The sequence below is a fragment of the Suncus etruscus genome, chromosome 1 (assembly GCF_024139225.1).
Source record: "Suncus etruscus isolate mSunEtr1 chromosome 1, mSunEtr1.pri.cur, whole genome shotgun sequence".
Taxonomy (NCBI): domain Eukaryota; kingdom Metazoa; phylum Chordata; class Mammalia; order Eulipotyphla; family Soricidae; genus Suncus; species Suncus etruscus.
The window spans coordinates 63,787,619-63,813,675 of record NC_064848.1 but is presented as its reverse complement, the minus strand read 5'-3'; the positions used below and the strand labels follow the sequence as shown (position 1 = coordinate 63,813,675).

At 44.1% G+C, this 26,057-nt stretch overlaps 1 protein-coding gene across 1 annotated transcript in view; it reads right to left on the bottom strand.

Annotated features, from left to right (window-relative positions):
* The window catches only part of FRMPD1 (FERM and PDZ domain containing 1), a 120,105-nt gene that overhangs the window by 3,444 nt on the left and 90,604 nt on the right, over window positions 1-26,057 (bottom strand). The window contains exons 6-15 of the mRNA XM_049772932.1: window positions 23,860-23,967; window positions 19,294-19,389; window positions 16,638-16,763; window positions 12,166-12,285; window positions 11,106-11,242; window positions 8,733-8,859; window positions 8,504-8,599; window positions 5,903-6,085; window positions 4,865-5,012; window positions 1,263-2,033 (exon numbers count right to left, since the gene is read on the bottom strand). Of these exons, the coding sequence (XP_049628889.1) occupies window positions 1,263-2,033; window positions 4,865-5,012; window positions 5,903-6,085; window positions 8,504-8,599; window positions 8,733-8,859; window positions 11,106-11,242; window positions 12,166-12,285; window positions 16,638-16,763; window positions 19,294-19,389; window positions 23,860-23,967 (1,912 nt within the window). The remainder of the gene's footprint in view (window positions 1-1,262; window positions 2,034-4,864; window positions 5,013-5,902; window positions 6,086-8,503; window positions 8,600-8,732; window positions 8,860-11,105; window positions 11,243-12,165; window positions 12,286-16,637; window positions 16,764-19,293; window positions 19,390-23,859; window positions 23,968-26,057) is intronic.

Here is a 26,057-nt window from a genome sequence, read left to right as displayed (position 1 = left end):
GCTTGATCCATATTTCACACCTCACACAGAAGTGCATTCAAAGTGGATCAAAGCCCTTGAGATCCAACTGGAAACTAAAGTACATTGAGGAAAAATATTGGCAGAATGCTCCAAGATTTGAAATTCAAAGGCATCTTCAATTCTCTGATACCAATGGCAAAGGCAACAATATCAAAGGTAAACAAATTGGACCATATTAAACTAGAGAATTTCTGCATGGCAAAAAAAAACATGGGCTAAAACTAAACAAGAGCTAACTGAATGGGGAAAAATATTTGCATTCAATATATCAGGATATTTCCAGGATATATAAAATACAAAACTCAACCAAAAAATTTCAAAAACATTATCAAAAAAATAGGGAGAGGAAATCCATGAACACTTTATTTTCTCAGCAGTATGGCACTTGGGACCCCTTTCAGGCAGTGTTCATGGGATTGAGCCTGGTTTCCCACATGCAAAACAGCCACCTCCCAGGCCCAGATACCAGAGCCTCTTTAATTATCATCCACTCATCTCTTTTTTTTTTTTTTGGTTTTTGGGTCACACCCAGCGGTGCTCAGGGGTTACTCCTGGCTGTTTGCTTAGAAATAGCTCCTGGCAGGCACGGGGGACCATATGGGACACCAGGATTCGAACCAACCACCTTTGGTCCTGGATCGGCTGCTTGCAGGGCAAATGCCGCTGTGCTATCTCTCCGGGCCCTCCACTCATCTCTTGAGGTTTTTTTTTTTTTTTTCGGGCCACACCCATTTGATGCTCAGGGGTTACTCCTGGCTACGCACTCAGAAATTGCCCCTGGCTTGGGGGGACCATATGGGATGCCGGGGGATCGAACCGTGGTCCTTTCCTTGGCTAGCGCTTGCAAGGCAGACACCTTACTTCTAGCGCCACCTTGCCGGCCCCATCTCTTGAGGTTTTTGTTGCATCATGGTGGGGTCAGTCATAACCCAGCTGCTTCCTTCTATGGAACTGTCTTGTCAAACCGTCTCCTACTGTTCTGTCTACCTGGCAAGGATCTGTCCACTTGCTCCCTCTTATACTAAGTCTTCCCTGATGCCCCATCCACTGCCTGCTACTGTTGTCTGTATTCCCTGGAAGCCCATACTTGAAGTTGAGCTGTTTTGTGATATTTTCCACTGAGCCCACCAGAATCAAGAATCTCCTCTGCTTCCCCCTCAAGTGTGGTCCCTGCTTAAAGTGGTGGGCACAGGAGCAACCCCTCATGTTGGCGGGATGGCTGGGCTGTGGCAGGGCCTCACCTGAGAGGGTGTCTGGGGGGGTGAGCTTGTCAGCAGCATCATAATATTCCTCATCTGAGCTGCCATCCTCAAAGGCCAGTGGCAGGTGTGGGGCCAGGGCTTCCAGTGTGGACCTGGATTGGGCCCAGGTGGGGGGACCGGAGCCTTGATGGGAAACTGTGTTGTTGTCTGAGCTGTCACTCAGTTGACTCGCCGGGGACACACTGGAGCACAGGCTATAGTAATCACTCCGGCTGCCCTCATACAGCCGGGGGTCTAGCCTGACCACACTGAGCTCTGCACCCCAACTGAATGTCTCAGGAGTAGAACCCTCGATAAGTTCTCGCTTGGGATACGAGGTACCCTGGGTGAGATCCAGGAGGCAAAGGAAGCCATTGGTCTTCAGTTGGCTTTGCTCCTTAGGGCCATGAGGATCTGCACTGTCAGGAAAACCCACAGAGTTGAAATGGAAAAAGCCGGAGCGGCTGGAGGAGCAGGCGTCCAGGTCGTCTTCCTCCAGGGCATCCATGGATTCACTTGAGCCACTGTTCCTACAACCACGGCTCTCAGTGTTGGCAGAGTCAGACGCCTCAGACTCGGCACTGTCAGTGGTGTTGCTGGCTGCTCCGGAGCTCAGGCCTCTCCTGGCCTCCTCAGACATGGCTCTATCCCTAGCAGGTGACAGTGTTCTGCATGGACCTGGTTTCAGCAGGCACTGGTCAGAGAGAGCCTCCAGCATACAGTCCACTTCCAAGGACTCCTCAGAGTCACTGCATGCCCTGGACTCATAGCCTGCAATACAGGAACACAAAAGTTGATGGAACAGCATGTAGAGGCTCTCAGCTACTGACGTCCCTTCCAACCCTCATTCTACCTGTGTCTCCCTTTTCCAGGTGGGAACTCGAGGTCCAATCCAATCATGCTGTGCTGGCAGCATCAGCTCTGTGGGACTTGGGATTCTGGGGTGTCCCCATAACATCAGGCCTCCTTTTCCACATCTGTCTGAATCCCCTCCCTGCTCCCAACTGCCAAAGAAATTTCTTTTGGAGGGGCGGGGGAGATTTGGGCCATACCCAGTTGTGCTTGGGACTTACTCCTGGTTCTATGTTCAGGGATCACTCTTGGAGGGGATCAAGTGATCCATATGGGGTATAGGGGATCAAGCCCAGGTTGGCCTCTACAAGGTAGGTATCCTACACATAGTACTATCTCTCCAGCCTTCCAAAAGCAATTCTGCTCCTGGAAACAGGCAGACTGTAGTAGGTAGGATTTCACTGGGCTGTGCCTTACAGCTCTGCTAATTCCCTTTTCAAGTCTCAGCTCTGCCTCATGTACACAGCAAGACCAGAAAGAGGATCTCACAGACCCCAAAAGAGCCTAGGTCTTTTCTCTGATGTACTGAGTCCAATGTCTACGGAGTGGGACTGATTTCCCAGGAATCAGTTCGGAGGCTGCTGCACAAGTGCCCACCCAGATGCCTGGTCTTAGAAACCCTCTAGTCCCTAAGACTTTGGGAATAAGGAATCCAGCTGCAGGGGCTGGGGCAAAAATTGATGGCCAGGGGATGGGGGACATTGATTCAGGTCTTTCATTTCCCCCTAGCCCTCAGTTTCTGGAGACACTTTTTATTCTAATCACTTCCATTCAGGTTTCCTCAGAGCAGTGAGAAGAGGCTATGCTAAGGGCCAAGCTTTCCCACTAGTGGGCCTGGCCTTCCTAAGCTCTAGCCCTACAGAGGGCTTCTTTTCAGGGCACATTGTCTTTCCCTTGTGTCCTACCTTCCATGAGTCCTGTCTATTTTTGCTTCCTTCTTTGCTTGGTTACCTCCAGAAAGTTCAAACAGATCTATTTAGAATGCTTCCCACTCTGACTACTGTCTCCTTTCTAGCAGAAGTCTCTCTCTTGGCCATTAGACCTTCCTAGGAGCATACTCTCCCTTGCCAGAAAGGGACACATTCACACACTGGGACACACACACACACACACACACACACACACACACACACACACCCAGATCATACTGGGACACACACACATACCCCCAGATCACACTGGGACACACACACACACAGACACACACACACAGACATACACACCCAGAACAGAACCCTCACTTTCTCGTGATTTTACTATATCTCACTAATGTGATGTAATTGGGTGCTATCGAACACCCCATGTTCTCTTCATCTCCATGTTCAGTGAAATCACATTAGAAACCTAGTGAGAGTATTGATACCATGAAATCAAATAATTGTTTCAAAGCAGAGTTCCGTTCTGTTTATACTTTGTTCCCAGCAGAGACAGTTATAAAAGTCTAATCAAACAACTAGGGCATTGGGCTAAAAAAAACCCAAAGGTGAAGAGAAACTGAGAAGTTTTATTTTTTTTTAAATCTCAATAGAACTTTACACCTTTATTCCTTTTTTTTTTTTTTTTTTTTGGTTTTTGGGTCACACCCGGCATTGCTCAGGGGTTACTCCTGGCTGTCTGCTCAGAAATAGCTCCTGGCAGGCACGGGGGACCATATGGGACACCGGGATTCGAACCAACCACCTTTGGTCCTGGATCAGCCGTTTGCAAGGCAAACGCCGCTGTGCTATCTCTCCGGGCCCTACACCTTTATTCCTATGGAGAGTGTATATTGTGTCAAATCTAGCAATGCTCAGGGCCTACTTTCGGCTCTGTTTAGGGGGTCACACTCTATGATGCTTAGTGGACTCTATGTGGAGCTAGGGATTAAACCAGGGTCTGCTTTTGGCAAAGCAAAACCCCTGTACTATTTCTTTAACTCCTGTACTATTTCTATAGCCCCAGTTCCTTTCCATATGTGATTTCTAGTCCCTTCTATCTCTAGGTACTTCCTTCTTTTGTAAACATGTAAGACTGAGAATTTCCTTTTTGTTTGTTTATTTTGGGGTCACACCCGTCGGTGCTCAGGGGTTATTCCTGGCTCTGCACTCAGAAGTTGCTCCTGGTAGGCTCGGGGGACCATATGAGATGCCAGGATTCGAACCGGGGTCTGTACTGTGTTCGTCGTGTGCAAGGCAAACATCTTACCACTGTGCTATTGCTCTGGCCCCAGGACTGAGAATTTCTTTTCTTTCTTTTTTTATAATATTTTATTTAAATACCTTGATTACAAGCATGATTGTGGTTGGTTTCTGTCATGTAAAGATCACCCCCCATCACTAGTGCAGCATTCCCATCACCAATATCCCAATTCCCCCCCCCCAAGAATTTCTATTGAAATTCAGGAACACGCAAAGACGAAACTAAGCATGAAGTGGGAAGCCACACTGTCAATTACTTTCTGAACAAATAGTGAGATCTCATTTTGCTGACAAAAACAAAATATAGTATACGCAGAGATGATCTTTGGATGCAGAACAAGAAATCAGAGACCTATACCAATGTTACTTGGCTCTAAGATACTGTCAGGTTCCAAAACACTCCTCTAAGATCCTGGAAAGATCAAGTGTTAAACAGGAAATTGATGGAGAAGCAGCTCTCATCCAATCGAGTTGATATCTCTAGTCTACTCAATTTACCACCTCCCTCAAGTGCAAGGCCAAGGAAATAGGGCCTGTCCTTACTGGGATTTGGAAAAGGACCCAGATTCTCACCTTCTTCAGCAGATACTCGGTGCATCTGTTGTTTGTTTCCAGGCCAGAGGAAAATGGAGGCAACTGGGTCAACAAACAACCTGTAGTACCCAGCAATCAGACAGGCTAGGTCCTTTGCACTGTTGCATTCCATCAGCAAAGACAGAACCTTTGAAGGTAAAGAGAGCTCTTAGCTTATACAGGGTTTAGCAATAGTCTGAGAATGATGAAGAGATATGGGGGCCATTGATAGATTCCAAGCAAAGTCAGTTGTGGTTCCTATACAAGGCTCCCTCCCATTCATGCATGCTATAGTCTCCCAACCAATCTCTACAATGTCTTCTAATACTCCAACCTCCTTCCTCTTTTCCCACCCCAAACACCCTTGAACCCTTTCAAAATTGAGGGTAGAAGGAAAGAATGATAAAAAGAATGAAGCACCAGAGACACACATGTTAGGATTGAGGCAAAGGAATCAAGGATAAATGTTGGACCTTTCAGATAGCTCAGAAAGTGCCCCACATTGTTTACCCATTTTAACTGCCGCCATTCAAAACTCTTAGGCAGCCATTCTGGTCTTGTATATGTGACTGAGTCCTCAGGTGCTCGTAGCTAAATTTCTGTTTTTATTTATTTTTTTTTTGGTTTTGGGGCCACACCCAGCAGCACTCAGGGGTTACTTCTGACTCTGCATGAAGAAGTCGCTACTGGCAGGCTGGAGGGACCATATGGGATTCTGGGGATCAAACCCAGGGCTGTTCCAGTTCAGCAGCAAGCAAGGCAAATGTCCTACTGCTGTGCTATCATCCAACCTCAGTGGCTAAGTTTCTAAATTCATCATCAAAAGACAGGTTCTAGCTCATTTATTAAAAAAAAAAAACAACCAAAAACACTTTTTAGGAACAAAGAGCCTGTTTACTACTTTTCCTTTTATAGATCAAAGATGGAGAATTTATGATTGCAAGCAAAAATTGGACATTATACACCATATCCAAACCCTGAAAATACTTTAGTCCCCAATTCAGGAAGATAGATTCAGAGTCTCTTCCCCAGCATTACCTTGACATCCTGGAGATATATTTTGACCATGCTCACTTTCTCCGACTCCTCCGTCAGCTCCACACGGCTGATGCTCGCAAACTCTGCCAGTGTAGATATGATGTTGAGCTTGCTATTGATAATTTGGCTAATACCATACTTGGCTCCAACTAGAAGGGCGATGTAAGATTCTCTATCCTGTAACTGCAAAAAAGTGCAAGAGGAATTCATCTCCATAAGCTAATGAGAGGACATTGCCCATGTGAGACATGATACTTCTCTCTGCAAATTCCTTGATTCTGATTTTAGGTTCTTACTTATAGACTCATCTTCTAAAGCTGAATTGAGTATGATTTTTATCTCACTTCTAAGACCTTTTGACTAATGCTGGAGAAATAGTAAAGGGATTAAGCCACTTGCCTTGTATCTGGCCAACTTTGGTTCAATCCCTGGCACCACAAATGGTCCCTGAACACAAAGCCAGCATTAGGAATAAACCTTGAGTACCATGGGTATGGCCCAAACCGCCCCCCCTACTCCCTTGAAATAAAGTAATTATTTTTGTTTCTTTTGGAGGAGCTACGTCCAGTTGTGCTCAGGGTTGAAAACTGGCTCTGCACTCAGGCATCACTCCAGGCAGGCTTGAGGGATCAAATGGTTTACCAGGAATTAAACCTGAGCCAGCCACATGCAAGGCAAGCACTTTACATTATCTCTCCATCTCCCTAAAATAAAGTGGTTCTTAAAAAAAAAAATCAACCTGTAAACACTGTAACAACAGGCAAACCATAGGACAGTTACATGTTCCACAGTCTCTTTCACAGTTATGCATATACTTCACACATGCCACACCTGCTCCTAGAATCTCTCTGCCCTGTCATCAATGCCCATAGAAATTGTGACCGTTCTCTAAAGATGATCATTAAGCGAACGGCCTCCAGAAACTTTCAGACTGACCTTTTCCTCCTTCATTCAGAAGTTTTTCCTGCTCTGCTGTTTCCATACCGTGTCTCTGTGCTTCCCTGGGAAGCAATGAACTATGACTTCTTTATTATCACACTTATTTGTATTCAAGTCTCACATTCACATTAAACAACACCCCCCCCCCATGATGACAGGGTTGGTTTTAATCTGCACTGGCAACCCCCAGTGCACAGCCAGCACACTAAGCCAGTTCACTGTGGTTGGCTTCTTTTCCATTCTCAGCTTTTTCCTGTACATTGAAAGTAACAGGGTCTGAGGCCAGGCCATGGTGAACTGGGAGCACTGGTTCTTAGAAAAATTGGGAACTTTTTTTTGTGTGTATTTTTAAGTCTTCCTTCCTGTGATCTAGTCTTTTCCCTTTTTGGTGGTCTTCCTTGTACATTTATTTTCTCCTTTCCTTTAGTTGAGACTCTTCCTTTTTCTCCAAACACTGATGCTCTTAATCTACAGTCTCAGATCATCAATCTGATTAGATTAACTTCTCACTCTCATTAACTGATAGAGAGGCAGGCCACAATCATTGAAAGGAACTTTGTTTAATAATGATAACAGCTGGGGCTGAAGATCTAGTATAGCAAGTTAAGGTGCTTGCTCTGCAGAGATGGGTTTGATCCCCAGCACCACATATAGGCTCCCGAGTAATCCAGCAGTAATCCCTGAGTGCAGAGCCAGGAGTAAGTTCTAAGCATCAACAGGTACGGACCCCAAACAAAACAAAAATAACCTCATAATGGCCTATTGTCTGGCTTTGTGTTGATGTATTCTGGGGCTGATCACGAGGGAACAGTCCCTATGCCAATACTCCTTCAAGACAACCCCTTCCCCCAAGGAACTGTATAAAGCTCTAGTCTAGGCTGACTCACACAAATGAAAGCCAGAGCATTGTGGGCACGAGGGCAGAGGACTCCTTTGCTTCATTTTGCCCTTCTCAGCCCCTTTCTTCTGAATAAGGAGGGCCCCTGTCTGGCAGTCAGGCTGCCACTCTTTTCCCTTCAGGATTTCTCAGTTTTCCCCATCCCCTTCACCTACCCAGTGCTCCAAAGCCTCTTCTCTCAGAACACCTGCTCTCTATTGCTCCAAAGCCTCTTCTCTCAGAATACCTGCTCTCTACTGGGAAATGTGGCCAGACCCAACCTTCTCATCTTTCTTTACTCCCTTCTCCTTCCTACACTCTTCGAACAAGAAATGTTAACCTCAGACTCCACCCATCAACCCTGTGTTTCTCTCATAATTCTGCTTTATGTTGACAGGAGAAATCATGTCTTTTTTTTTTTTTTTGGTCACACCCGGCAGCACTCAGGGGTTACTCCTGGTTCTATGCTCAGAAATCGCTCCTGGCACGCTCGGGGGACCATATGGGATGCCGGAATTTGAACTACCGACCTTCTGCATGAAAGCCAAACGCCTTACCTCCATGCTATCTTTCTGGCCCTGAAATCATGTCTTATTCAGCTTTTCCTCCACCCTCACCGCACCCCTATTTCTATCATAGGGTGAATGTCAAGCAGTGGCATGATCAAAACTTCCCAATGCCATCATATTTCTCTAGCAGATACTTCTAAAATGTGAGCCAGAAGAGGCACTGATCTTCAAAGAAACCCTTTAGAGAACATGCTCACTCAGGTCACTAACACATACCATTAAAGTAGCATTGAAGATTTTACCACCATACGTCTTGAGTTCCCCAAGGATCTGTAGATAATTTAAACGTAGCTGGGCAGCAGAAATCAGTTGCTTCAAAGGAGGTAGGGAAGAAAAGACAGAGAGTCAGAGTTATTAATTTACATAAAGCCCAGAAGATGTCAAAATTCTCCCTCATGTTTTACAAGGGACAACTGGGCACGTGGGCAGGGCCAAGAGCACATACCTTCTGTCGGGGTTCCAACAAATTCTGGTTCCTTTTCATGTGGAAGCTGATTGCTTTTTTGATGTCTTTGCCTTTCATGTTTCGAAGTAAAGTTGGAGATATAAAATTCTCTATTCCCCAGTCTTTCCTGCCAGGGATGTTGAAGAAAGGAGATTCATTTTTAGTGAATTTGCTCGAGTGAAGGACGTTATTACATTTGATTCAGAGCTTCATATTCTTGGAGAACTGCAATTATGAACCTTTTTCTCAGCACAAGATAAAAACAATGGCAGCCGGCAAGGTGGTGCTAGAGGTAAGGTGTCTGCCTTGAAGCGCTAGCCAAGGAAATGACCACGGTTCGATCCCCCGGTGTCCCATATGGTCCCCCCAAGCCAGGGGCAATTTCTGAGCACGTGGCCAGAAGTGTGTGGCCCGAAAAAACAAAACAAAAAAAAAAAACAAAAAAAAAGAAAAAAAGATAAAAACAATGGCTAAGAGGTTAGGGTGGCAGCTGCAAGGGTCACCTTGTATCTTATATAGATGTGGTTCTGAGCTCTATCCCTGAGCAACCCGACCCCTCTCAGTGCAGCTGACTATGAACCCTGAGCTTCTGAGCATCCTCAAACAGATATGTTTGAATATGCTTTTGTGAAGCGTGTAAATAAATGTACACACACACACACACACACTCACATACACACACCCTTTCTCTCTCCCACCCTCCCTCCCTCCCTCATTCAGGAACTTAAGCCCTTGATAATTTTTGAGCTCACTTTGCATCACGCATGCCCTTCATGTTTCACACAATTGCACAGAACCTATGGACCTCTTCGAGCTTCAGAATGTTGGCCAGAAGTCTCAAACTCCCCCAGTTAACTTGTTAAAAATGCAGATTCTCAGGATCCGCTCTCCAGCTCTCTGACTGCATAAATCAGGATAGGTGCCAAGGATCTATTTTATTTAATATTATTACAATTATATTGATTGTTATAATGGGTCAGTGCTGGGTGCGAGGAGTACCAGGCAGGCAGTGTAGGTGATCATGCAATTCCAGGGATAAAACTTAGGGCTCCATACAAGCAAAGCATGTAAGCCACATCTCCAACCTCATTTTATTCTTTTTATACGTTTTATTTTATTGGGGGGGCAGTGCCCAGGGAATACTCCCAGCTCAGGATTTAGGGGCCACTTCAGTGCCAAGGGCTGAACCTGGGCCTTTTGCAAGCAAAACTTTTGTTCAACCCATTGACCTCTTTCTCTGGCTCCATTTTATTATTTTTAAATAATTCTCCACTTGATTTTGATGTCCAACTTGAACACAGCTGTGATTTGTTTTTGTTATCATTTATTTTTGGTTTTGGGGTGAGCTGTGCTTCAGCCTTTTTCATGGCTCTGTAACTCCGAAATTATTCTTGGCAGTTCACAGGGTACCATGGGGTTCTGGGGTTCGAATGTGAGCACACAGTATTCAAGGCAAGTGCTCAATGTGCTGTACTATCTCTCTGAGCCCCGTGATTTGGTGAGGAAGCAAACCTAGATGACACTGAGCACAGGGACAGATATGAATAGGGCAGGGCAGTAAGAAAGCAGCCCCTCGAAAAAGAACTTTCCATACCCACTTCCTGCCCCCGATTTCCTAATAGATAGTACAGCTGCACACCAATAGACCCCAAGAGTACCCCCCAATGAAATGACAGGGACCATGGCTACTTTATCTATGTAACAAATCATCTCCTGGACAATCCTAGCAGTTTATAAGGATCTTCACCTAACACCCTTCGAAATCTATTGCCTACCTCTCAGCTTGTGTGAAGTTCATTCTGTTTATCCTTTAATAAATGATTCTCCTTACCCCAATCTCAATCCTTTCTCATTCCTCTAGTAAGAGATAAGTCACATACCTTAGATATTCCCCTATGCCTACACCAATTATCTACTCCCCTATGCTTACCAAAGCAAAGCACCATTTTAAGCTATAAATCAGGAATGCAAAAATCTCAGGGCTGGAAACTGCTTTAGTAGGGCAGAATCTGTACAGATTGGCTCATTCCCTACCATCCAAGGCAAGTTAATTTTCAGGGCCTTCCTGTCCTTAGAAGAACTTTGGAATAAAGCTGTCAACTTATTTCCCAAGCTATCCTCCCAGGAACTGGAAATTAACAAAAGGAGCCTGTCATTCCATCTGGAGTTGGCATCTGCCCTGGAGGGAGCAGCTGGGTCCAGAGCCAGGTTCTCAGGGAGTCAGGGTGGGTGGGAGAAGGTAGGGGGGAAATGGACAGGAAGAAGACAGATGGGAACAAGAGAAATTAAACTCCGTCATCTTGGTCAGAAGCCAGCCAAGTTGTGAATGCCATACAGCTGCTGTGATGGGACCCCTAAACCCCCACCACTCACTCTATGTACTTCAAAGAGATCTTCTGGGGCTGAGCGCACGCGTAGATCCGCTCTTGGATGTGCAAGGCTGCCAGGCGGAGTGCAGAGCTGCATTTCATTTCCACAGCAAAGCGCTCCTGCAGCACATCGCTGCAGCTCTGCAAGAGAGGAGATGGGGGCAGTTGGAAAGCAGGAAGAGTCAGAGGCCTTTAGTGTTTGTCCCAGGTAATAAGGACAGAAGCAAGATCTCAGTGCTGGAAACTGGCTCTGCTGATGCATGGCTGGGTAGCCTTGGTAATGTTACCAAGACTCTCTGGGCATTGCTGCCCTCTCATGCCAGGTGAGGACAGTCAATCTTACTGGCAGAGTCTCTGTGAGATTTAAATCAGACAATGCAAATGAAAACAAGTATTGGGCATACACCATTTATGCCCCAATTGTATTTATACAGATACAAAGCAGTATTCTTCTTGTTATTTGCTGACACTATAACTGTAAGACTTTGGGCAAGTCAATCCACCAAGTTTTACCATTGTAAAATGGTTTATGTTTTGGTCCCAGAGAACAAAGCCAGAACTTCAAGCATACATGTTAGACTACTGGGTTATGGATCTTGACCTCTAAAAATGGTTCTTTTGCATCAGAATAAAGATGACAGCATACTACATCCCACCTATGTGGGTAATATTGAGGGAGCATGAGCCTAGGGAATCAAGGAACCCTGTTTTAGCTCCTCCAAAGTGAGCTGGGTCACCCAGGCAAATCACATGACCTTTCTAAGACTGTTTCATGACATCTAAAACAAGGTTTTGAAGTACAGGTCTCTTAACAATGCAAAGATTCTAAGTGCTATTTGAAAATGAATCCTCTTCATTGAGGGCTCAGCCTATTTAAATCATATTGCAAATCTCCTATCCTAGCAACTCAGTGATGGAAAGGGAATCTTGGGGGATCAAGGGGGGGGGACGCCTCACCAAGAAAGATAATCTCTAGCTCATAGAGGAGCTCAATTCAAAATAGCAGCTGTGACAGCTGTGAGAAGACCACCCCCTGCTGTTTCAAGCAGCACAGATTCAGTCACCTGCAGGTAGAGGTATTCAAAGGCCACAGGGTCTTCCTTTAGAAGGTCTAGGGGGTCCTTGGGAACAAAACACACCCTGAAGAGGCAGCGGTAGTCATGTGACTCTTCCCTTTCTACCACCTGCAATGGAAAAAGATCAAATTAATCTCCTCCTTGGCTTTGCCCCTATAGTTGTATTTCAAACACATCTTTAAATATAAAAATCAATGACAAAGACTTCTATTTTTCTTATTTCTCAAGATAGCCATCAACTTTGCTCAGACTCTCTTTCTCATATGTTTACAAGTAAAGGCACAAAAGAGCAAATTTTCTCACTGGACGCTGCTTCCTGGTTTTGTGTTCATTCATTAGTTTGTGTTTTGGGCAGCAACAGCCAGCCATACTTAGGAGTATGTTTGGGGAATCAAACTGGGGCACATGTAACCCCTTAACCCCTGTTCTATCTCTCCAGTCCTGATTCTGGTTTCTCAGATGCCCTGTAAACATCCAGCTTCTATCATGGTCTATTCTTCCCACAAATTGGGATACAGCCTGTCTGTAACTCATTCCACCCCATTTTAGTGTTTTTACTATTTTGTTTGGAACACAGTTGGTGGTGCTGTAGAAATTGTGCCCAGAGCTCCATACATGGGAAACAAGTGATCCCTGGCCCCAATACAGAAAGAAGTAGAGGGTAAAACAGTTTGCAAAGGGTGTTAGAAGGCATATGATGAGAGTAATAATTGATCTGCAAGGGGCAGGAGAGATTGTGCAGTGGTTAAGTTGCTTGCCTTGAATGTGGCTGATGCTAGTTTGATTCTACAGATGATCCCCTAAGCCAAACCCTGAGCACCAGTAGATGTGGTCCCAAATCACTTCCATTCTCCCAAATTAATCGGTGATGAAGACTGCTGAGCAGTTTTCATGAGGTCAAGCCTTGATTGTAGTGTTTCCTAGCTTAAAACATTTCTTCTCACAGGGACAGACAAATAGAACAGCAGGTAAGGTACTTGTCTTGCATGTAGCTGACTTGGTTCAATCCCCAGCACCACATCTAGTCCTCCAAGCACCATCAGGAGTGATGGCTGAATACAGAGCAAGGAATAAGTTCTGAACACAACAGGTGGCCCCAAAATAAACAAAGCTCTTCTCTACTCTTGAGACAAGAGTCTATTATTTGGGGGGTGAGGAGGACAAAGGACTCAAGGACACTTCCCTGTTGCTTAGGTGTAACTAAGGTGAGACCACATGGGGTCATACAGTGCTGGGAACTGAACTGAGGGCTTAGTATATGAAAGACAATGCCTCTACCACAGGAGTCTCAAACTCAATTTATCTGGGGGCCGCAGGAGGCAAAGTCGGGGTGAGGCAGGGCTGCATAAGGGATTTCACACAAAAAAAGTCCTCAAATGTCATTATTAACAGTTTTAATTATTTCTTCTGAACATGAATAGAACATTGAGTGAAGATCATGAACAGTTTTGAACATGGCATCTTTTGCCTATTTCTTGCTGCCAGAGACTTGACAGTGCTTCTACTCACAAATCTGAACCACATTTGGCTTTAGAGAGGAAGCAGTTGAGACCCTCTGTATGGCTTGAAGATGATCATCATTAAGTCTAGATCTGTACTTTGACTTATTGAAGTTCAATGTGGAGAATAACTTTTCACACAAATATGTGCTCCCAAAAAGGCACATGGTGCGCTTGAACATTTGGGAAAGCTCAGGGAAGCTGGGGGGCAATTCTCTCAAAAATTGCCCATGCATGTCTGCTTTTCCACTAATCTCTCTGAACTTGGCTTTGAGATCAGAGTTGCATTGCAGGTCAATGAGCTCCATTTGAAGCACAGGAGGGGCATCTTGCACATCAAAGGAAAAGGGGTCCAAAAAATTTGGAAAGTGGCTCTGTGCTTTTTGAAGTCTGCAAATCTGTGATCAAATTCCTTCTCTAGCTTAAAAATAGTATCAACATATTTCTTACCACTGAATGGTATGCCTGCATCCACAAGTTCCTTGCATGCTGGGAAATGGCAAAGGTTTGTCTGAAAGAGCTGGAATTTCCATAACACAAGTTTTATGGAGAATGCTCTCACGTTGTCATAGGCAGCACTGAAAAGCTGCCCCGGGCCTTGTAACATCTAGTTTAGTCCATTCAGCTTATGTGTGATGTCAACAAGAAAAGCTAAGTCCATGAGCCATTTGTGATCACTCAACTCAGAAACAACATTCCCATCCTTCTCCATGAAGGCTTTCACTTCTCTCAACTCAAAAAATCTTTTCAGGACATTTCTCCTGCTGAACCAATGTACCTCGGTGAAATAGAGCACATCTCCATATTCTGACTCCATTTCCTCTCAAAAAGCACAGAACCTCCTGTGCTTTAAGCCCCTGGATCTGATTTGGTGGATGCATTTCACAACAGACATCACATTGTCACACGGCAGGCATTTACTGCAAAGGGCCTGCTGATGGATAATGCAGTGAAGAGCAATGGCCTTCTCTACACCCTCCTCTTCAAGTTTTTTTTTGAACAAGTGCCACCAGTCCATTTTTCCTCCCTGTCATCAATGGTGTTCCATCGGTTATTATTCCAACAAACTTCTTCCATGGCAAACCTGCATTCTCAATGGCATCACACAGATGCCAAAATATCTCATTAGCGGTGGTCTGGCCATGCATTGGAATTATTGTGAGCAGCTCCTCTGTCAATTCAAAATTTCAGTCAAGACCACAGACATAAATTGTGAGCTGTGCAGTGTCTGTTATATCTGTGTCCTCGTCAAGAGCAACTGAGTATGCATCAAAACATTTGGCTTTCTCATATAGTTGATGATAAATGTCACTTGACATGTCAGAAATGTGCTCTGACACAGTGTTGGCAGAAAGGCTGATTTTGCTCAACTGACCTTTCTTTTCCAGACAGATAATACTTGCAGCCTGTAACATGCATTTTTCAACAAACTCTCCTTCTGTGAATTGTTTCCCTGCCTTAGCAATCATCTCACTAACCATGTAACTAGCTTCGACTGATGCAACATTCTCTTTAGTTGCTTTCTTGAAGAAATCTTGTTGCCTCATTAGACATGCTTTAAGACTGGCAACCGCTTGGCTCTCTCATTTCCTTGATATTTTGCACATTCCTCAGCAAGTTTAGTTGAATAATGGTGTTTCAAGTTGTATTCCTTGTGCACTGCAACTTTCTCTGAGCAAATAAGACATGTGGAGATGCCCCTGTGCTCAACAAAGAAATACTGCGTTTCCCACTTTTCCTGAAATTGTCTGTGCTCGTCATCAATCTTTCTCTTCACTGCAGGCTTTGATGAAGTCATGATGAAAGTATGACAAAATCTAATTCTGTAATAAACTTCTCTCCCTTCTCTCCCTTAGGCCTCCGATAATGCAAGGGACAGCGGGCAGGAGCAGCGGAAATGACGTCTGTGCTAGGCTCAAAGTATTCGCAATTATTTGCTTATCGAATATTCGCAATAAAAATCGCATTAGTAAGAAAAAAATCGCAAAAAATCGCATTAAACACTTGCATACCTGAACGGAACTGCTCGGGGTATGCGAATATTTAATGCGATTTTTTCTTACTAATGCGATTTTTATTGCAATTATTTGGTAAGCGAATGATCGCGAATACTGTGATATTTGAAGGCCGGCTGCGGGCCACAAAATGTTGTATGGAGGGCCACAAATGGCCCACGAGCTGCGAGTTTGAGATCCCTGCTCTACCAAATGAGTCACGTTCCATCCCTTTATGTTTCTAATAGTATACACTCAACCCATATGTGTTTAGCTTTTAAAGGCTTAGCCAGGGCCAGAGCAACAACTCAAAGGGCTGGAACACTTGCCTTGCCTGAGGAGGTTCTGTATTGACCACTGCCACTGCCTAATTTCTTGAGCACTGCTGGGTGCTGGTCACCTCCAACTCCAGGACTGAACAATAGCTATCATGGGAGCAGTATGGTCAGGTCTGGTAACCTGGGAGTGACCTCCAGTGACCTTGAACACCATCAAAGAGACCCATAAGAAACCACAAACTCAACACAATTTGAGCCACATCCCTGAGTGGCTGCGAAACTCAGGGATGCATATAGACATATTGTGAGGCCACCCTGCCCCCAGGAATCAGCTCAGGGTATAATCTCCAGAAAGGATTCAGACACCCTAAAGAAAGCCCCACTGATATATCCAAGGCAGCAAGTTCAAGGGAAATGGCATTGAGGCAAAGATGGGACTGTGTCAGCTGAATCACTGAGTCAGCCACTTCTCGGAGCTTCTGCCTTCACATCTGCAAAATGGGACCCTGCCTGTCCCTTGGGAGCCCCTGCAAATCAGATCAGATTCCCTGGGAGCCCCAGGCTGGGCGAGTGTTGAGCCTTTGGATGCAGGAAAGCACACCAAACCTGCAGCTAGGTGACTGTCCTAAGAGCCAATGGCTGCTCAGAGGATCTGGGAGCAGAGGATGCAGCAGGCTCCCTGACCCTACCTGCTGGATGAGCTCTTCCTCGTGCAGCAGGTGCAGGCGGGAGATGTTGTATTGCTCCTCCAGTGCCAGCGCGAAGTAGTCAGTACTGCGGATGGAAAGCTTCTCCTTCACGGTGAGGATGATGTCCTGTCCAGTGAGAGAGGGCGCGGGGTGAGCTGACACACATCAGGAAGAAGTACTCATCTCCTGGGGTGTCCTAGGGGACAAGTGCCTCTTCAGACTGAGTCCACCCCAAGCCCGACAGCTGCACCCTGACAGAGTGTGGCAGGACTTCTTTAGCTCCCCTCACCCGCTGCTTCCCACCCCTCAGGGCTCCAGCACATCCTAGTCGAGTTCCATCTCTTGCTATACCCTAAAACCCAGGCAGAAACCTTATGCAGGGGTGTGTGTGCTCATGTCTCTCCTCACAGTCTCTGGATTCATTCTCTCTCTGGACACGGCAACTTCACTAGCTGAGCAGAGAGCACCCCATCCCTATTTGCAATGTGTCCATGAAAATCACCCTGATTTTCCTGCACTTTGCTTTCTTCTTAAGAAATGAGGCAGACTGCCAGGAGCTATTTCTGAGCAGACAGCCAGGAGTAACTCCTGAGCAATGCTGGGTGTGGCCCAAAAACAAAAACAAAACAAAACAAAACAAAAAAAATGAGGCAGACCACCTCTTCCTCCTCCTCCTCCTCCTTCTCCTCTTCCTCCTCCCTCCCTCTCCCCCTCCTTCTCTTCCTCCTCCTTCTCAGACAGATAAATAAAAAAAAAATGATGCAGAGAGGGGCTGGAGAGATAGCATGGAGGTAAGGCGTTTGCTTTACATGCAGAAGGTCATTGGTTCAAATCCTGACATCCCATATGGGCCCCCCCCCCCCCCCCGTGCCTGCCAGGAGCAATTTCTGAGCGCGGAGCCAGGAGTAACCCCTGAGCACTGCCAGGTATGACCCAAAAACAAAACAAAACAAAAACAAAACAAAATAAAAAAAAAGAAATGAGGCAGAGAAGAGTGGTTATTTCTTGGGCAGCTGATAGAGAGGACAAGAATGAACACTGGGCCTTACAGTTTCCATGTAGCAACTGCTGAGCTTCTGCTTTGATACCCTCATTTTGAGGGAGGACCACACACTGTGGTGCTTAGTGGCCATTCCTGGTGAACTTGGCGGGGCAAACCCTCCAGCATATGCTGGCTCGGCCTGTGCTTGGCGAGTTCCATAGACTTGTCAACCTGTCCCATGTATAGGTCTTTGTTGGGCCTTTTCCTATGCCTATGAGGCCTCTCCCACAGAGCCTAAGGGGAAAGGGGACAGGCACTTGGAGTAGACTGGGAATAACCCAGTATAGGTACAAGCATGGACATGAGTCAATACCATGTATACATGTGTGCATGAGTGTGGACATGTGTCTACAAGTACACATGCATGTGTATGAAGGTATGAAATGGTGTGTGTCCACTGCTATGGCCTGCCAGTGCAGCCCATTCCCTACTATCAGAAGAGGTGTTGGAACACATCTTTATTCATGCAGATGTACTCAAACATGGTCTGTTCCCTTGTTCAGAGACTATAGTGCCCCCCCACCCAAAACCACTTATCATCCATGGACAAAATCAAAAGTCTTTTATCTGGGGCCGGGCGGTGGCGCTAAAGGTAAGGTGCCTGCCTTGCCTGCGCTAGCCTTGGACGGACCGCGGTTCGATCCCCCGGTGTCCCATATGGTCCCCCAAGCCAGGAGCAACTTCTGAGCACATAGCCAGGAGTAACCCCTGAGCATTACCGGGTGTGGTCCAAAAATAAAAAAAAAAAAAAAAAAAAAAAAAAAAAAAAAAAAAGTCTTTTATCTGGTGGGTGTTCTCCACAACTGGTGATGCCCCATTTCTTGCTCCTCTCTCAAGAACATAGCAGGTCCCCAGAACCCTTGGAGGGGTTAGACCTATCTTACTGGCTTTCTGTTCATTTTCAGATGACCTCACATTGATGTGCACTCTCCAGTCTCCTGACCCAAAGCCCTGTCCTCACTTTCCCTTGCTTTATAAATTCCTAGTTGCCTCTCAAAGCCCAACTTATGTCCAACCTCTTCTCAAATGTCCTGTGCTTCTGCCTTGTGCACGTTGTACGTATCTCCTCCTGCCCCTTTCAATAGCCCTCATTTCCCTCACCCTGTTCTTTTGGGAGCTATCTGGGTGTCAGAAAAGCTGTAGGCAAACAGGAACCACCTTTTATCTACCACCCCAGAGGACTGCACATATCTTGTAAACGCAAGTTGGACTTATTTAACACAAATGTGATCAGATGAGAGCTGGGTCTTCCCTGACACCACTGCTGGTTTGTTAGCCTATGGAGTCTGTTGAAGAACAGATGAGATACAAAGGAGAGGCAGGGAAGCCCAGTATTTAAGAGTGAAGGCCTATTAGTTATAATAAGACATGAGATGTATTAGACCCATTTCCTAACATACTCAAGTCCTCTCTGAGGACCCATTTACTGAAAGAAAGTGAGAAAAAAACACCTCCTGGTGATGGCACAATTATTTGAAATGCTGCAGCTATTCTGAGCTGCCCAGACCCTGATGGTTGTGACATTCCCCAAGCAGAGCTGTAGGATACATAGCCAGGGATCCTGAAAAGCAACAAATTCCCAATAGGAAATAGAAGGAAAAGGATTCTTCATACCTTCACTGTGGTGTTCGCCTCAAACTTAAAAGCTTTGGTCTGCCCATTCTCCAGGTACAGCTTGAGCACATTGGGCATGCACAGCAGAGAATTACCCTGAGAAACACAAGGGGAGTGTGAAATCGGCCCCACTGTGAAGGAAGGAGGGTCCTCCCCAAACAGTGCCTCCCTCCTTCCACCATGCATTGTGATTTCTGGAGATTTCTGCAGTAGAAACCACTGAGACAACATAGAAACAGATATGCATTGTTGGGAATTAGACCTCCTGGGAGAGATGAGTGAGCCTGCCACTAGCAAATGGTAACATGCCACATGATGCTTACAGTCATCAGTTGACACTGCACTGATGGCTGCTCCCAATGGATGTAATTTAGTGAGTAAGTTCTAAACAGTCACATGGTCCTGAATAGTCTTCCTGAGGTTTGTAAGCCATTAGAGTTTTGAGGGAAGGGGGTAGAAGGGAGGTAAGAAGCTCGTGAATGATCTATGTACCCAGTCATCCCAACCATCGCCTTGAACCTATAGGATCTCCTGAGAGGTCACTTCTGGGGGTCTTTTGGAAAGTACAGAACTGGTCTAAGCTTGGTGACCCCCAGGCCAGTCAGAATTTTGGTATGAAGCTGGGCACGAAAATGATTCTCTTTGAGAATCTCTGCCTCAGGTCCAGATCTCAGAAAGTGACACCTCTGCGTATTTAACTGTATATAGAGGAGGCCTCTGAGATCTATTTTTCACAGGACAACTAAGAAGTTAGCTTCTATGACAGTGATTTTCATTCAACCTCTACTTAGAGGAACTTTGTGTGGTACAGGTATAAAAACACTGAAAATAGGGGCCAGAGTGGTGATGCAAGGGGTAAGGAGTCTGCCTTGCCTGCGCTAGCCTAGGCTGGACCGAGTTTCAATCCCATATGGTCCCCCAAGCCAGGAGCAATTTCTGAGCATCATAGCCAGGAGTAACCCCTGAGCATCACCAGGTGTGAAAACAACAACAAAAACAAACAAACAAAACCACTGAAAATAACTGTTCTAGAGGATTTCAACTCAAATTGTCCCTGCCATGAAAATCTTTTTTTATTTTTAAATTCTGTTGTGCCAGGGCTAGAGCAATAGTACAACACACACATACACACACACCCATCCCCAAAACAGGACTAGAGCAATAGTACAATAACAGGATAAAAGGTAGGGCATCTGTCTTGTACACAGTCATTCAGGTTCAATCCCTGGACTCCCAGATGGTCCTGTGAGTCTACCAGAAGTAATCCCTGAGTGTAGAGTGAGGAGTAAGCCCTGAGCATCTCTAGGTATGTCCTTTCTCAAAAAAAAAAAAAAAAATCCCCAGGAGAGGCTGGGGAATAAGGTAAATGGATGATAGCATGATAGCAGAATAGTATTACCCAAGGGTCCTGGACATTTTTGGTGGTTTGGAGGTGAGGATATTAGGTATATCAGAACTAGGGAGCTGGAGAGATAGCACAGCAGTAGGGCATTGTAGACCCAGACTAAAAACATTAAGGACACTGGGATCTTCTGAGAAGACTCAAACCAATCACTTTTTTTCTGGGGAGAAAGGGCTTGCAGGCAGCGCCTTGGGGGACTCAAAGACAATACTTGGCTGCTTATGAGGCTGATGGTTCAGTTGGTTGGATCCAGTAATGCTGGGTGCTACCAGGGCTCACCCAACGGTGTTCAATGGGTCATACTATTGAGGGTCAAACACACACTCCAGCTTTTTGTTCTAAACATTCCTCTGTCCAAGACATGTAGGATTTTTTAGTATGGAAGCTACCTTAATTATTAATAATGTATGTATATATAAACACATATATATCTTTATTTTTAATTGGGAGGGGGTTTGAGTCACACCAGCATTGTTCCTGGGTTAATCCTGATTCTGCACTCAGAAATCACCCTTAGCAGGCTCGGAAAACCATATGGGATGCTGGGGATTGAACCAGGTCAGTCCTAGGTTGGCCACATGCAAGGCTAATGCCCTAACACTGTGCTATTGTTCCAGCCCCCTACATATATCTTTAAATACATAAATCTTTACTTTCAAGTTATCTGTGTAACCCATAAAAACAACCTTAGTTTATTTGGTTTAAGATCACACAGTAGTGCTCCAGTGTTTACTCTTCAGGTGCTTAGTGGACCATGTAGTTCTGAGGATCAAACCCAGACATAACAATATCAAGTTGAAATATTAGAATTAATGTCATTATTCCTCTGCCCTAGCCATCTAGGATTTGTTTGTTTTTATTTCTGAGCCACAACAGCAAGTGCTCAGAGATTACCTCTGGCTCTGCCCTCAGAAATCGCTCCTGGTAGGCTCGGGGGACCATATGGGACCTACTGCTGTGCTATCTCTCCAGCCCCGCCATCTAGGAATTTTTAGAACGTTTGGGAGCTATATTAATTATTAGCACTACATATATCTTCAAATATGCAAATCTTTACTTTCAAGTCCTTTTTTGACTAACTATGATTCTGGTCACTCTTATAACAGTTATTGAATTTTTTTTTCCCCCACTCCAAAAGGATAAAATAGTTAGTGGAGCATCAGACTTTTCTTTTTGTGCCCATTCACTAAGTATAATGTGACTCTGCTTACTATTTCTCACTGCTCTTTTTTAAATTGTTAACCATGTTAAACCTATTTCAAATGTTGGTTTACATAGATTGGGTTACCTAAAGTATTCCTAAGGTGGCTCTATTCTATTTCAAAGAGAAAAAAATTAACAAAAAATTTCATCATTATTGAAACATTATCTTTTTTGGGTGAGGGAGAGGTCATTCCTGGATCTGTGTTCCAGAGAGATTACTGATAGTGCTTGGAGGAGAATATGTGATGCAGGGATTTGAATCAGGATTGGCAGGATGTAAAGCAAACACCTTAACTTCTGTACTTTTGCTCCAATCTTGAAACATTATCCTAAAGGGTGAACACTTAGGCTGCAGTGATGCTATCCTCTGGTTTCACTGGCTCCCTTACACTGACAATCCAGATATGTGGCAGCCCCAGAGCCTTAAAGTCTTTCTAAGACAAGAGAGACTTTCTGGAAACCCATACCTCTGAACTGGCTAACTCCACCCCAATTTGGATCTATTTTGCAGCTGGGTCAGATCAAAAGTGTCCTTATCTGCTCTTTTCAGCATAGATATGGGCGTGGGGATTCAAGACCATTTCAGCTTGAGATTTAAGTGATCTGTCTTACCTCTGCAAAGCCTATATTTTCTACTAGCATACTGACCTGTTCTAGCCTGACTTGATGCTAAGGTGTACAGAGTTTGTAAGCTCATGTTGAACCTAAATTCAATTTGCTAAAGAAGTGCAAGTCATTTTCTCAAAGACACAGGGACTCAAGCATTGTTGACAGGTCTTTTATGATGAGTGTGTTAGGCTTCCTCTGGACACTTCCTGAAAAATAAAAATCTACCTTCTAAGCTCAGATCATAATGAACTCCAATTATCTGCCAAGAAGAGGACAGACCTAGATCCAGATGTTAAAATGGCAATGATGCCCCATTTTCTGGCCTCTATGGTGAGAAAACTACATAAGTTTAAAGATCTAACACTAAAAAAACTAACATTAATTCCTGAATTTAGAAAGGCAATGACAATCACAGACCATTGATAGCAGCAGATGAGTTAAATATGAAGAAAAAAATAGTCTTTTATCCAATAGTCCAAACTAAAAATATCAAACTAGCCAACATTCTCCCTTTACAAGTTTGTCTTCTGAACCCACAACCCTGGGTCTTCCCATATCAAAAGGGATCAGACAGCATGACCTAGCAGAAAACAAAAGTAAAGTCCATATTTTCATACTATCTGATCAAAAAAAGTTTTCTTTTCAATGCTCTAATTCTCTGCTTTCTCTCTTACTAAAATGCCATTCAAAACTCCAAGGAATTGGTGATGACTAGAGATCATGTACCCCCAAAGTTTCAGTTTGTATAATAGAGGTTCAGTAAATGATATGGCTCTTTAAAAAGAAAAAATCAGGTGCCAAAGAGATAGCACAGCAGTAGGACATTTGCTTTGCACGTGGCCAACCCGGTACAGACCCGGGTTCAATTCCCAGCATCCCATATAGTCCCTCGAGCCTGCCAGGAGTGACTTTTGAGTACCAAGCCAGGAGTAACCCCCGAGCACTGCTAGGTATGGCCCCACAACAAACAAACAAAAATAAAACAGAAAAGAAAATCAACACGATCATCACTACTATCAATAGATGATCTTTACAAGAAATATTGAAGTCAAAAATTCAAAATGAGAATTTAATCATAAGAATCTGTTGACATATTAGGGGAGATGAGAATCATAGAATAACAGAGCGTTAGACCCAGTACAGCTCTCCTTGGTTCCATCTGCTCTACCCATAGCATACAGATATCTTGCTGAGGGCATGCTCAGCCTCTAGTAAAACCACTGCATGCCTCTGAATAGCAAAACCTTATGCATCCCTCCATGCTTCAGGATAAGTCTCAGGAAGCTACATATGTGTCAGGAGGCAGCTGGCCAGCTTCATGAACAGCTGTGATCCCCTGACTAATGGCATACCTGGCTGTGCCCACTGATGAGCACTTCTTCAGCAAAGTGGACCTTCACGGGGTTGGTCTTCAGTCTGGCTCTCTTCTCCTCTGTTAAGAAGGAAGACTTGGGGGTTCCCTGTAAGACATTAATGAGGCATATTTTAAACAGAACTTTCAGAAAATCAGATATATCTTATTTCTTAGTACAAATTATGACAGCAATTGCATTAACTAAAACTCACACAAAGCACAACTTTCATTAAAGATCTTTTGTTTGATTGTCACATCCAGATGTGCTTTGAACTTTTTCCTGGCTCTATACTCATAAATTGTGTCTGGCAAGGCTCATGGCACCATATATGGTACTGAGGATTGAACCCCGGTCAGCTGCATACAACTGCCTTAGTTATATGATCTCTTTAACATAAAAAATATTCTTTCACAAAATCTAGGCATTCCAGCCTAGACAAAGTTCTATGTGTCAGAACAGCCAAAGATTCTGAACAACTAAGATATAAGAAGACAAAGAAAACTGGTTTCTGAATGAGGAGAATTTAATCCCAATTCAAGTTATTTCTCAAAAGTTGTGGGAAATTAGGGCTGGAGCAATAGTAGATAACATGTGGCCAACCTGCATTCAATCCCCAATTTCCCATCTGGTTCCCTGAGCACTGCCAGTATTGATTCCTGAATACAGAGTCAGGAGTAACTCCTGAGCATTTCTGGGTTTGACCTAACCACATCTCCCCCAAAATGAAAAGGAATATATCACATACAAACACTAATGGATGAAAACTAGTTTGTGTGAGAATGTGTATGAAAACAATAACTAGATATATCTAAATAACTAGATATAATTGTGGCTAAGATATTGGCTCTCTTTGGCCATTAGCCTTCTGAGCTGTGCAGTGTGGAAGAACATAAAATCTCTAGCTGTTTTTTGTTTTACTTTGGGTCCACATCCTGCATTGTTCAATCAAGACTTACTATTGACTCAGTGCTCAGAGGCCAATCTTGGATGGCTTTGGGGGAACCATATAGAATACTGACGACTGAACCTCATTTGGCCCCATGCAAGGCAAATACCTTCCCAGTTGCTGTACTATAACTCTGGTTCCAGACCTCTGTAATTTATTCTTGATTCTTGTGTGTGTGTGTGTGGGGGGGGCTGTGTGTGTGGGGCTGTGTGGCTGTCCTTAGATTTTGGATAGTATCCTCTTTTTTCAGAAGTAAAAAAAAATTATATTAGATTGGTAAGAAAGCCCTTGGCCTCAATAAAATTGGAAAAATTGTGGAACTTAATAAACAACATATTGCATGAGCTAAGTGGATATATGTTATTCTGACTGAAATCCCAAATCTATCTTCCAATATTATCTATTATGATCTTTTGGTCTGAATAGCACTTTAGGGTCTAGAATGTTTGACTTGAGCAAGTGTCCCAAGATGGATCTCTGGATCACATTCTGTATAACTGATGGAAAATATTTATATTAGTGTTAGGGAACTTGCTGAAAATAATCCTTATAGATTCAACAATAGAAAGAAACCCTGAAGTATAACAGACAAATGAGGGACCCTGAAGTTTTAATGCAAGATCATTGTGATTTTATGGATAACTGGAACCTTGATGTGAAAGATTTCATGACTATGATTCAGTATCTCAAATACATAGTTTCTTTAAAAACTTTTAGAAAACAATCTGGGCAAAATAGCAATGTTCCCAGATTATAGGTATATCTTTCAACCAGAAGTGACAAGATGAAGGAATAGAGAAAATTGTAACACAAACATTAGTGTTATTTGAATTAGATTAAGTTCTAATACCAGGAAATCTATGGGACTAAGGAACCTATTATATGCAACAATTATCATCATCTACAGAAAAGAGAAGAAGTATCAAGAGAATCAAAATAACTAAGTATCAAGTTTCTCAAAAAAATATGGAAGATTAAGAAAAACACCTATTAGGAAGTTTATCAGGAATTCTTGGCAACATCCAAGTCAAGAGATTGTCAGATTGCTTTCAGACATTGATCACTAATAACCAATATGGAGTTACCAAGAACAAGTCAGAGTCAACCAAGTTCATTTTTCTTTTGAAGATAGGATTCCACATTGGTAGGCCATGGTCCTGTGGATATAGTAGTATTCCTTCATTCTTGCAAAGTATATGATAAGGTCTCCTATCCCCCTGTGGAGAAGGCCAGATGATGCAGAGCCATT